This window comes from Cynocephalus volans, chromosome 12, assembly GCF_027409185.1.
Source record: "Cynocephalus volans isolate mCynVol1 chromosome 12, mCynVol1.pri, whole genome shotgun sequence".
Classification (NCBI taxonomy): Eukaryota; Metazoa; Chordata; class Mammalia; order Dermoptera; family Cynocephalidae; genus Cynocephalus; species Cynocephalus volans.
The window spans coordinates 63,003,551-63,016,887 of record NC_084471.1 but is presented as its reverse complement, the minus strand read 5'-3'; the positions used below and the strand labels follow the sequence as shown (position 1 = coordinate 63,016,887).

General features: G+C 48.2%; 1 protein-coding gene across 1 annotated transcript; it reads right to left on the bottom strand.

Annotated features, from left to right (window-relative positions):
• Positions 1–1,854: 1,854 nt before the first annotated feature.
• Positions 1,855–8,292, bottom strand: TAC3 (tachykinin precursor 3). Its single transcript, XM_063076395.1, has 6 exons — positions 8,179–8,292; positions 5,393–5,501; positions 5,170–5,199; positions 4,632–4,685; positions 4,189–4,263; positions 1,855–2,077 (listed from the first exon to the last, which is right to left on the bottom strand). Exons 1-5 carry the CDS (start codon positions 8,290–8,292, stop codon positions 4,190–4,192), a joined length of 381 nt encoding a protein of 126 aa, XP_062932465.1. The 3' UTR covers positions 1,855–2,077; position 4,189.
• Between the last annotated feature and the right edge of the window lie 5,045 nt (positions 8,293–13,337).

Genomic DNA, 13,337 nt, shown 5'->3' with positions numbered 1-13,337 from the left:
CAAGGTGAATGAGTCCCTCTGAAGTGGCACATCATACAACCAGCAGGCTCCAGACCTCCAGTATGATTCTAGAGACATGAGTCTGCAGGGCTTGGCCTGGGCCTTTCTAACCAACTACCTTAGTTGTCTCTGGAGTGTTGACCCCAGGAAATTTCACATGCTAACAAACCACCTGAAGGATATATATAAAAGTTTATAAGGTTTATACCGAAGTCTTTTTAAAGTAAAGCACCACAGTCACAGTGATTCAGATACACAAAGCTAACTGAAGAAGAAAAGGTCAGGAATTTATTCAAGGTCTTTTTGACCAGATCTCCTTAGTCATCAACCTCTTTACAGTAGGAAGGGGAGGGTCAGGATCCCCTCACACGTTCTCCAAGTACAAAAACAGGAAATGGACCTAAAATTTGTCTTCATTTTTTCTGGAATCCCCAGTATGCAATTTTTGTCAGTCCCACCAGAGAGCAACCTTTCTGCATTTATGCCCCTACTTGGCAAAGCAATCATCTCATCTCAGCATAGATGCCCAACTGCCACCAAGTCTAAGCAGAACCAACTTTTGAAGCTTTTATGACCCCCCAAAATACCCCAGACTCTGCAAAAGTGTCCCCACTTGAAAAACCTATGGATAGATCATTTTGGAATTACTGGAGAAAGTCTCTGGGATCTTAGGTGGGCATTCTTTGACTTCTGGCTATAAAGCTGACACCAGTGATACTGAGGTGAGCCCTCCCTCCTTTCCCGGCCCCCCACCGTACAGCTGTTGGTCTAAAGTGGCCTTAGTCGGGTTCTGGAAAGATAGAACTTTCACTGGGGTGAAAGAACTGCAAGTGGCCTCTGGCTTCATGCCCCTGTCCTTATGCTGCCTTGGGAGAGCTGAGTGTCAACTTTATGTCAGTGCAACCTAGGGGCATGACAAACGCCCTTGCACCAGGCTAAGACAGGAAGCCTGATGATTTCTCAGGTTGTTCCATTAGGCTAAAGAACCTTCCTTGGTATCAGTGTGCTGTGATAGTTGGCACATCAGATTAATAAAGACACCCACAACCACATTTAAGTGCCTTACACATTCTGAGGACTACTAGGCCAGCACTGCAGGGGCTGGTAACAGGCACATAATAGAGGAGTATGAAATAAATGTTTCCCCTTTCTAATAACTGAGGTGCCAGTTAATGCTGAAGATATCTTGCTCCTCTTTCTTGGCCTCTACAGTACCTGACCTGTCCACTGCACATTCTAGCTGGATCAAGTTCTGTGTGCTGTCTGCAGCCCTGCCAGACCGTGAAGTCTGTATATGGATCACCATTTTATCCCCAGGATCTGTCACAGAACCCATGCTCAATATTTGGAGACAGAAAAATGGTATAGTGCTATAGGTGCCTCCTCCTCTGTGGCTGTGTCTTTGCAAAGCTTGATCCTCACCTTCCTCTCTATGTAGGGTCAGATTCAGGGATTGATGTGTTCCAGGCCCATCCTAGAAATGCAGACAAGCCATTCAGAACATCTGTTTTTCTTTATCAGAAGCTGGTCTGTGAAAGTCTTTGATGTTAGAAATTATCTTCCAAATTCATTTTTTTATTCTTTTAGTCACTAAATAAATCTGATACTAATTGTGCAAAGCACTGTGGAAGGCACTGTTGGGGAAATCAGTATGTGTAGAAAATAGACACTTCCATTTAAATATGTGTGCATACATATCATATGTATGTATGTATGATGTAGCTGGAAGAGTGAAGGAAAAGATAAGCTCACCAACCAACCAATCAAACAACCAAATACATCACATCACTCATATGTAAAAATCCTTTATTGTTGAGGAGTAGAGAGAGACATTATGTTTTTAATACAGGACACTACAGAAACTCCCAGGGAATCTATAGTCAATGCCCATTGAGATTGGGAATAGTCAGTATACAGTTTCTACACAGGGTGTTGTAGGAAGGATGGGGAAGGATTCAAAGCACAAGAATGTTATGAGGTTGGGGAAGAGAAAGGGAAATAGGAGAGTATGCACCTGGGAATTGGAACAAGGGAACAGTGTCTTCATGATGCAGCCCAGCGGTCCAGAAGAGAAGTGCTGAGGACCAAAAAAAAAAAAAAAGAAAGAAAGAAATCACGTCTTATGTCCTGTAACACTCTCATCAATCACCCGCTGGTGGGGCCAGGGAGAAGAGAGAAGGGAAGTCTTAACTCAGTTTTCCCTAAAGCCTTTGAATTAGAGGACTGAACTCTCCTAGCAGAAGGTGCTTGCAACTTCAAGCTGCTGTATTTGTCGTGCTATTCTAAACAGCTGTGTGTTTTTGGTGGGTTAGGGGATGCAGAAAGATGTGGTAACCAAGTTTACAGCATCCTAGTACACTCATGAGCCAGGCATCCACACAGTCCCATCTGAAGCACCCTGGTGCTAATGCTCTCCCTGCCCTGGCCAGTCCCTCCTCTTCCCAGAAACCTCCCAGAAGAAGGACAGGCCAGGGATCACTTCCTTTTTCAGCAGTTTCACATGAACGAAATAAGATGAACAAATGACCTGTATTGATCCATCTTGTCTAATCTCCTTTAAATGCTAGCCCCTAGGGACCCTATGTCCTATTCTGCCTGGTACCTAACAGATTGAGAATGCTCCATCAGTGATGAGATTATGAAGGCTGCAATCATGGACCTGGTCCCTCTGAAAGAGCCTGGATTCACCAGCAAACATTAAAAGATTTCCACAATGCACTTGTTTTTGCAATTTGTATAAAATACTATGGCAAAATTGCACTGTAATTATCTTTATGGCCAGTGCATAACGCTGGAAGAGAGTATGTCATCCAGATATAGCTGCCTGTATAATTATCTGGCCGTTGGCTGGACTGAAATAACCATCTAATGAGAGAGAAATGATACAGTAAGTACCATGTAATCAGCGAGTTACAGTTATTACAGCTCTTTGTGCCCTCTCACCCAACACTAAATGGGGGGCCAGACCCAGTCTCTGGTCCTAGGGAGTCACAACAGGTGTTATCAAGAGCCATCTCCTTGGCTTTTCAGCTGGCTACCTCGAGACCAATGAGTATGGGTAACAGTGACACACAGAGAGAAGCAGGAGTCTCTCTGCGATTATTGAGTCTTCCCAACCCCTCTCCCCCCCCCCCCCACTCTCTTCTTTCTTTGGAAGCTAGTGAAAAGGAACTCATAAGTTGGGCCACTATTGCTGTGGGTGGTGGGGGAGATAATATCAAGGCAGAAGTTTCCATGATTTGACTAGACATTCTCTGGGGGACTCTCACACTTGCATACCAAGTGAGGAATCTGTCAGCCCACTCAGGCCCGGGATCCAGCCCAGACAGCTCTAGGCAGACGGACCAAAGCCAGTCAAGGGAACATTAGGACATCCCTCACACCTCCCAAACCAGGACAATCATAATAAAGCTGTCACACAGCTCTGTTCTGAACACTTTACCTGTACTCCTCAAAACCACAACCCTGTGAGATACTATTATTACCCTCATTTTTCAGATGAGGAAACTGAGGCACAGAAGGGTTATGTAACTTGGCCAAGGGGACACAGCTAGAGAGTGGCAGATCCAGAATTCAAACTCAGATCATGCTCTTGTCCATTACGCTACACAGAGAAACTAAGATATGGTTTCCAGCTACTCCCCATTAGATTTCAGAGTTCCTTGCATTTCTTCCTGAATCACCCTTGTGTATGACTAACATCTAGACCTGGTGACCCAGGATTCTGAATAACTGAAATGTTCAGACTACCTGGGAGGCAAATGCTTCGCCTGTGAATTAGATGTGGTACCTGTAATTATCAGATAATGATCTCCCCATCTTTTGGACAGGTCACAAGAGAATGAAGTCCAAACAATACCAACTTCTCTGAAGTTGCCCATCACAGAAGCCCCAGGGGAAGCCCCTCTCCCCATCTTCTACCACTCACTTCCTCTATTCAGTAGTCATCCAGGGTCCATGATACAGGGCAGAGAGATGAAAAAGAGGATGGTGCACGTGCATGCACACGTGCCTCTGAGTGTCTTTGTGTTTGACTGCCAGGGGGCTGGGCACCAGCAGTGTATTTTAGGGCAAATGTATGAGCATTAATGCCTGTAGCATCAGAGGAAATGCACAATCAGCAACACCCACACACATGCACACACACACACACAGTCCCCTTTCCTCTCTCTAACCAACAATCCTTACCTCATTCTGCACTGGAGGGATACTTGAGGGTTCCAAAGCTGGGGACATTCTTTTGATTCACATCAGTAGGAGTGTCTGGGGTGAAGTAAATAAAATAGTGTAGTTAGGAGCAATCTTTCTGAATGTGACCTTCACCCTGACCCAACAGCAGAGGGCTGGCTATGAGGGGCAGCAAGAAGACGGATTTGGGAGAATGGGGAAGAAGCAGAACTTCCCTGTCCCTCCCTCCCAGCTGCAGCAGGACTATGAAGGTCTCCTTACTCTGCTCCTAGGGAGCACTTGGCTGTCAGTCTAAGCTGGTTGGGAGGAAGCAGCCAAAGGACCCTCACTGCAACTAAGAAGAGACCTGTCTTTCCCTCTGGTGACAAATACAAGGCACTTGAATTCTGTCATTTCCTCACTGCTACCCCAAACCCTTCCACTGTACCTCCATGCACTCCTACCTGACTGGATGTTCCTCTTGCCCATGAGTCCCACAAAGAAGTCATGCATGTCACCTGCAGAAAAGGGCCAACATTGTCAACAGTGATGATGAGGGAACGATGCATTTCCCCAGACATGTGTCAAGACTTCTGAGACTGGGTTTCTGGTCTGTTTCTTTATCTTGCTGCAGCTCGACTCTCTAAAGCTAGCAGGCATATCCCCTTAAGCCCAACCTCTCTGCCCATCTCTCCCTCCTCCACATTTCAAGAATTCTCTGCCCCACCAGGTGCCTGGCTTAGAATCTTCATGGCCACCAAGAGATCCTCTTGGTCCCCAATGACCAGCCAATGGAGGGAGAGTCCACCGCTTCCTTCATGCCTGCTTCCTCCTCAGTCCTGGTGGCCTCTCCCATTCAGGAAAGGCTGGCTGGGCAGTTACAGCTGGCATATTGTTTGTGCCCGCTGAGATGGAGCCAGCCAAAATGGCCCCTTGGCCCCCTTCCCATGGACCTCTAAGCAAGTGGTCAGCAGAGATAGGGAGGGAGAAGAGACTACTCACGTTTCTGGGGAGGTGACAATTCCTTAGGATCTGTGAAACCAAGAACAAGTGTGTAAATGGAAAGTGAAAGCTGGAAAGTAACCATTAGAGGAGGGTTCAGATCTCAACCCTAACCAATTCACTAAGTCATGTCTTATCTCCCTCCCACCTGAAGGGGTCTCTCAGGCCATCTAATCTTCAGAATCTGTCCCTTACCCCCTCTCTCCCCAGGGCTGCTTCCTACCTACGCTAGCCTTGCTCAGCACTTTGAGTAATTCTTCCAGAGAGAACGAACGGCTGTCATAGAGTCTCTGAAGCAACGACGGGGGCAGCTGGTAGAGATCCGAGTCCTTCTAGGGGAAGGAAATAAAGAGGGCTGAGAAAGGAGGCTCACACCCAATCTACTCACTCTTTTTCCATAAGAAACAGCCTCCTGAGCTAAAAATTAATATATAAATTCACACACACACATACACACACACACACACACAAACCGGGGGGGGGGGGAAGAAGATATAACAACCACAATTATTTGAAGTTGATACAACAAGCAAACAGAAAGGACATTGTTGGGGGGGAGGGGGGAGGGAGAAGGGAGGGAGGTTTTGGTGATGGGGAGCAATAATCAGCTACAATGTATATCGACAAAATAAAATTAAAAAAAAAAAAAAAAAAAAAAAAAAAGAAACAGCCTCCTCCTGAGCCCACCACAGCTGAATCCAACATTCTATTCCTTTCAGGATTTCCTCTGGTTTACACTGGAAAAAGAAGTGGGCACCCAAAGTGCAGTCTGTGGACCAGCAGTAGCACCAGCACCACTAGGGAGCTTCCTAGAAATGCAGAATCTCATTCTACCCCACAACTACTGAGAAAGAATCCGCATTTTATGTAGACTCCCCCTGGTGATTCATATGCACAGTGAGATTTTCCCTGGTGAGAGGAAAGCATTGGGCATCCTTGTAGTCTGGCTAACTGTCCTGGTTTGCCCAGGACTAAGGGCTTCCGGGGATGTGGGAATTCCCGTGCTCAAACTGGGACAGTTGTTTACACTATCTCCCAAGCTCAAAGGGGTCTATCCCCTGGGGCCTCATCCCAGCTCCTGCCAACTCTCAGTGAGAAGAGCCATAGGTTCTTTTCTCCCTGGCATATCAGGAACCAGTTTGCCCAAGGATGTGGTTGTCTACTAAGTGAGTGAGCCATGAAGTCCCCCAGTCTCAAAAAAGGTCTGTCAGAGCAGGTGTCCTTTAGTCTGTGCTCCATAACTGACTCACAGATAGGACTCAGTTCTGGGGATGAGTGGCAGTAGGCAGCTGGGGCATACCTGCAACCCTGAGATTCCACCACTCTGTGCTATGTCCATGGATGTTTCTTTCCCTGTTTTTCCACTGCCTCTCACTGTCTCTTCTTCTCCATGGCTATCTGCCTCTGGTTTTGTCTACCTCTCTCTTTTTTCTGCCCTGGATCTAGAATCTCAGGAAGGCAATATGCTCAGAATGGCACCTCCTTTTCTCCCCCACAACTGAACCCCAGATTCTGGAGCTGCTGCCCAGCAGTGCTCTTGATTGTCCTGGTGATTTTTTATTTTTTTTATTTTTTAGCAACTTGGGCACAACAGGGCGGTGGGCACAGACCAAACACCCAGTTCATTGCAGCTGCAGAGACAATGATAGTGATGTTTGGTGATTCTCACCTTGAATCTCTCTCCAGAGCCCAGGCATCCTGGGGTTATTGTGCACACTCAGAAGTGCATTTGCACAGGACACAACTCCACACATAACTACCCAGTTGCCTAGGCACACATATCCTACCCTTTTCCTACCCCAATTTCCCTCATCTCACAGACCCTTGGGGAGAAGGGATTGGATGGCAATCCTTCTCTTTCATTGACCAAAAGGGGCAGAGGGGACATCTCATTGCCTAAGGTCTTGCAGCAACTTTGTCTCACAAGAACCCAGGTACTCTGACTATCTAGGACTGAAACCTTGCTGCTCCAAACACAGGGTGAAGCCCATATTTGGCAATCCCTGGGTGTTTTTTCAATGGGTTCTGGTCTTTTGGATCTGGTGCAACTTCTGCCACCTGCAAGGCTGCCCTGGTGATCTCTCTATTGGCCCAGCACGGAGCTTCCCAAGCAGCTACTTTTCCCAAATGGTTTGAATACTCAGCCCACCTCCTGTAATGAGATGCTAAACAGATTTGAGCTGGAGAGGCAGTTAGATTTCACATACTGAATTTGTAATAAGTCCTACCCGTAATCATCTTAAAAGCATTTGTACCAGTGTAATTACTATCATTTCAAAACCTTGAAGATTTCTTCCCTACTCTCCCCCAGTACCCCTACCCTGACAATTCCTATTCTTTTTTAAAGAGGAACTTTGGAAATCGGGACTCACCTGTTTTTTTGGTTTTTGTTTTCCTATCCTAAGCAGTGAATAGAGGCAGATGGGGGAGGTGAGAAGAAGGGGAGGGGTTGGGATCTTAGAAGCACCTGAGGTTACTGGGAATGAATGATCAGAGGATAAAATAATTTATTTAAATTTATTTTCATTTCAAAAGTAAAACACATGTAACTGGTAGGTAAAATAGCATACAAATGACCATCTGGGAGAGAAATTCTGACTGTATTTCATACCATCCAGGAAGTGGAGGGAATCTGTCCGCAGCGAAGGGACAGAAACTGAGCCAGCCCATAGAGGACCTTAGACCACCCCAGCTCACCCCTCGCAGTACCATCCAATCACAAAGTCACCAGTCAATCAACCAAACAAACAGAAAATTTTTAGGGCACCTTTTATGTACAAGGTGTCAAAGACATGCAGCAAGACAGAGACACTTACAGACGTACCGAGACAGTGGAAACATGAGAGAACCAGAGAGGCAGAGAAATCCAAAGGGAGACAAATTCCCTCTGATGGATAACCCACATAACTCCCAGCCTGGCTTGCCTCACCTTCCTTCCTACAGCTGCCCAGACAGGTAGAACCCCAGGTTCCCACGGTGTTCCCAGTACTCTGCCAGGGGGTGCCTTACCTTGCTGTGGCCCCCTCCAGGTATCATCTGCTCCTGTGACTCCCCACAGACAGCCCCAAAGCTCTGAGGCAGGCTGAGGGCCAGGATGGCTATGAACAGTAGGGTGCTTCTCATGGTGCCTTGGAGGGCAAAGGGACAGGACGCAGGTATGTGGGCGACAGAAGGAGAATACAGTACAGTGAAATTCAGGAGACACTCATGACCAGCAGCCCAGCTTGACCTTCTTCCTCAGCCTCCGCCCCTCCCCTCCAAACCCTGGTCTGGAGAGAGAGCAGAGTCTCTCTGAGCAGGGGTACATCCCTTGGGCTCAGTTTCCCTGATCCCTACTCAGACATCTCCGCGGATGTGCACCTGGTAATGAGCAACGGTGCAATAGTACCAGGGTACTCATGCTCCTAGGGAAGGTGATAGATTTATAGGACATGCACTGGGCTGTTTCCTTAGTTGGCTTGAGGAGGGATCCTGGATGCTATTTTTCGGTACTAGATAACCCCAAAACTCAGGAAAAAACTTTCCAGTATGGAAAAAGCAATCTGCACCCACAAGCTCCATACTTAACCAGCTCTTGACCCTACAGGCTCTTTCTGCTCACCTTCCCAGTACCCTGCTCCCCTATGGTTAAGTCTGCCATCTCCTTTACTCCCTCCTAATTCTGGCTCCTGTCCCTTGGTGCCAACTGCACTCCATCCAACATTCTCCCACTTGTGCCTACCTGTGGAGCAGCTCTGAGCCTGGCGCTGGATGGTCTGACAGGATCAGAGAACTGGCATGGAGCACTGCCAGCTCCCACACACACCGGTGCTGCTGGTATTGCCAGCAAGAGAGAAACAGATTGGAGGGGATGGGGAAGGTGGCAGGAACTCAGTCTCAGCTCTCTGATAAAGGCTCCAGGAGGGTCTGGGGGAGCTGAGGGGAGGGACTGAGAGTCACCAATCCCAGGGTAGCTGGAAGGGAGGGGGAAGCTGGTAGGGGAAAGGAAAATGCGGACTGCAGCAGCCACACACCCAGACACACACACACACCCAGACACACACACACACACACACACACACACACACACACACACACACACACACACACCCCACACCACACCACACCACAGATCCTGCAGTGAGCTGGAGTTGTCCAGCAGCCCACTTTACAGCAGCACCTGAGCTGGGTACTCTAAGGAATGTTGTGTATGGTTTGTCACAAAATTTCCATGCAGGGTCTAGCTTAATAGGCGTGAACTCTGGACCTCTTTCCCCTCCTTGTCCATCCACCAGCTCCTTGCCCTTTAAACCTTCAGGTTTGACTGCCAGGCTAGAACAGCTCAGGCAGGTGCCTCTCTTCCCTTGCCACCACCGGAACCACCAGGCTAGGACCCTGAGGACTGGGAGGTGAGTCTGGCGTCCCCCCCACCCCCAGCCCTCATTATCTCTCTGTCCTCCTCCCAGCATGAGCTGCCCCATCACATTGGCCCTCAGCCAATTGAGTGTGAGTACTTCCCCCCTGCTGTGGAATTCAGAGACTTCTACCTGCTGTGTAATGCAGTGTCTGCCTCCTTCCACCACCTTACCAGTGCTAATGCCTCTTCCTTCGGCCTCCCCACCCTGTTCCTTCTGACTCCTGAATCAGCCTGACTTAGTTGCATCCATCTAGAGCTCTAACTTTTATCCTCTTGTTGTAATCTCAGATAGGTGGAACAGAACACGATGGCTGAACTGCAGCCCTACCCCTCCCCTGCCCCAGCATTGATCTCCTAATTGCTTCCCTTTTCCTCACGGTTACATTTTTCCCCATTCCAATGTGTCTCCCTACAGCTCAGGTATCTTCTCCTTTGACCTTTTCAGCCTCTTGTTCACATGACACAAGATAAGGGGGTTTATCTGCTCATTTCACACCCAGGGGAGAGAGCTCCAGGGGTAAGTCAGAGTTAGAGACAGGATCAGAGCTGAGACCCAGAGAGAGAAATGACTGAGCTGAAAGAGATGAGGGGAGATGGCAATTGAAAGCCGGCTTGATCCGTCATCCCCAACGTTTGTAACAAGTGCAGGGTTTGAACGTTTGTAAAGTGTTTCAGCATGGAGCAATCCATTTGATTTTCATCACCACCACCATGTAAGTAGGAAATACTCCTACTTTTCAGATGAAACTGAGGTCCAGAAGGTTTAATCACTTGCTCTGGGACATCCAGCTACTAATCAGTGGAGAGCAACCACAAATTCAGGATTTTTTTCTCTCCAAGTCTCGATTTTCACTCCATTCTTTTTACTGCACTGGCATGGATTTTCAACTGCAAAGGAATAGTTAACTCTCCCAAAAGGAGGGGGTCGTCCACCTCTCTAGAGACTTGGAGATTAGGGACCTTCTCTTCTACATTTTGGGATTGGGGAAAAACCGTATCTCTATCTCATATCTACTCCAGACTCCTGCTTAACGAGGCCTTCCCTAATCACGCTACTTGAAATTACTACACCCCAATACTCCATATATGCCCCTCCTGTTTTTTTTCCTCCATACACTTATATCCAGCATGCTAAGTATTTTACTTATTGTCTCTCTACCACACACCTCCCACTAGAATGTAGGTGTCACAAGGGCAAGAATTTTTGTCTGTTTTGTTTGCTATTGTATCCCTCACCCTCTAGTGTTTGGCAAATAATAGATGCTCAATAAAAATTTATTTATAAAATGAAAAAGGAAGCCAGAGCCAAGTTTCTTGTATCTCAGCCTGTAGGGAAAATGAAGGAAAATGGTCAGATGTTCAGAATCTTGCCAAGCATTTGACGTAAATATGCATGTGTACCCAGGTGTTCCTTGGTATTGTCTAATGTAATTGCACATGTGCACCCAGGTGTCTGGGTTATGGACTTAAGTATAAAGGACAAGCGGCTCTGATCCACGGTGCCCCCTGCCCCCGGGGAGCCACGGGGAGGCCACTACTGCTACTGGAGGCTGTTGCTGCAAGCTATTGCTGCCGGTGCCCCCAGGACCCTCCAAGAGGCCACTGACGCGCTGCTACTGCTGCTGGATCTGCTGTAAGCTTCTGCTGCTGCTGTTGCGGACTGAGCTCGTGTCATCTGCCAATGGCTGCTGGGATCTTTCCCAATTACCTAGCGTGGACCTGAGTGTAAGGGGTCTGGTGACCCAGTCTATACAATGGGTTTGAAGGGTCTGAGCCCTAGCCCTGACAATACAAATGGAAACTTAGTATAACTAAAGTAATGAAACATTTTGGCTTTAGTTATGAATTGCTTTAAAAGTACAATTGGCTACAGTGGCTACAATGGCAGGAGTCTGACAATAGCCTTAACCATACAAGTCCCCTAGCTTTACACAGCCCAAAACATGAATCCTCCATGGAGCCTCTCAAGTGCTGCTGCAGTCCTGAAATGTTTGTTGCCCACGCTGGCACGTGGGCCATACTGAGAGAAGTCATCCTGGCTATACAGGGCCCTGTGTTCACCCAGAGTGAGGGCAGCAGCTGGGTCTCAGGCCTCTTTATTATGTGAGAGGCTAATGGGGCCTCATTAAAAGTTTCTCATTACCCAGCTAATTACAGGGCTGAGTGGGCAAAGAACATGGGCCAGGACCCAGGGTTGGGAGTACTGGTGGGATGAGAAATAGAAGTGGGAGGCTGTTTACACAAAAATGGCGTGACTGGTTCATTCCTTTGAGAAGCTCAGGTACTGTTCCTAATTGGACCTAGCCATCTCCCTCCTCCTTCTCTCCTACCCCCACCAATTTGAAGATGGAAACTCAAGCTAGGCAGGCTGGGGGGAGTTGGGTATGCAGGAAGAAGAGGTATTATACTGAGAGCCTCCTGGTGGCTAGCCTGTTAGCTCACTTGGGAGAGAGTGGTGCTGATAACACCAAGGTCAAGGTGTTGGCAAAATAAATACATAAATAAAAGCCACCTGGGTCCCATCTCTGCATCAATCCCCTCCCCCTCCCCCACCAACCCATCCATCCCTGCCCGAAGCCCTGGCACCAGGGAAGCAGGGCTTCAGCAAAGGTCCACCATGAATAATGTCCTTTGATGATGTGGCATCTCACAGAGGATGGCAGGAGCCAAGGATGGGGGGAGCAAGGGGATGTCAGGGAGAACTGATCACTCCTTGATCTCTGGGACTAGCAAAGACTTGAAAGAGCTGATGCTAAGCTAAGTTAGAGAGGTGATGAAAGAGGGAGACATTGGAGGGCTGGAACAGGCAGGCCGTCCTTCATTTTGTCTGCAAATCATATGCAAATGACATGTAAAGTGGGTGTTGTGGCTATAGAGCACCTACTCTTTATTTAAGCCACATCTCAGACATTGTCACTGACCTTGAGGAGCAGGATACTTGGAGTCCAGGGTTCCTAGCAGCTCCTACCCCTGCAGTTCCCCATCTCACACACATGCTTATGTACATGGGATGACTTGGACATGTCCACCACATGCACAGCTTGTGGACTCCATCAACAACCTGTAGGGGGGCTGGGGTGTGGAGAGGCCAGGCTGGAGCCATATGTGACACAGGTTGGAGATACCAGTAAAGAATGGGAGGATGGCAGCATCTGCATCCTTCCATGTCCTGCCATGTCCTGCAGCCAGGAGACAGCTGGAGACAACCCACAGAGCAAGGAAGAAAAGAGCCCCTCAGAGCCTGGAGAGGAAATAGACTGAGCTGGAGCTGGCCTAACCTGTGAGATGCTAGAATGGCTCCTCATGGGGATTAGGGGAATCCAGGATGGCTCGTGCCCCTCAGAGACTGACACAACCTAGACTGACACAACCTAGACTTTAGAGTGCTGGACTAGCCAAGAAGGGAGAGGGCTGGGAGAGGAGGGGCAGCGTGGGGAGGGGAGCACTGGCAGCAGAACTCCAGCTTCTCTCACGGTGATGGAGTCAATTCAAGCCCTGTAACACAGGTGAGGAAATAGAGCCCCTATAGGCTTCTGGGAATGAAGATACACTCCCGGGCTGCAGAAGAGAAGAGAGGCAGAGACAGGAAAGAAAAGAAGGAAGAGAGAGAGATGGCAGAATAAAGGATAAGGAGAAGAGCTCCCATCCTTCCCTGAGCTAGCATTTATCCACATGACTGTTGCAGAGAGGACAGGAGGGAGGCTGGGAAACTTAGCCCTTCCCCCACTCATCATCCCCAGCCCAGGGAGCTGACAGTCCCCTCAGCCCTGGG

What these genes read in the sequence shown, in the direction of transcription:
- TAC3 (XM_063076395.1), bottom strand. Translation starts at nt 8,292, where the DNA reads ATGAGAAGCACCCTACTGTTCATAGCCATCCTGGCCCTCAGCCTGCCT. An exon ending in CTGGAGGGGGCCACAGCAAG is followed by an intron (nt 5,502 to 8,178) that starts GTAAGGCACCCC and finishes TCCTTCCCCTAG; the next exon opens with AAGGACTCGGATCTCTACCA. An exon ending in ATTGTCACCTCCCCAGAAAC is followed by an intron (nt 4,686 to 5,169) that starts GTGAGTAGTCTC and finishes CCTTTTCTGCAG; the next exon opens with GTGACATGCATGACTTCTTT.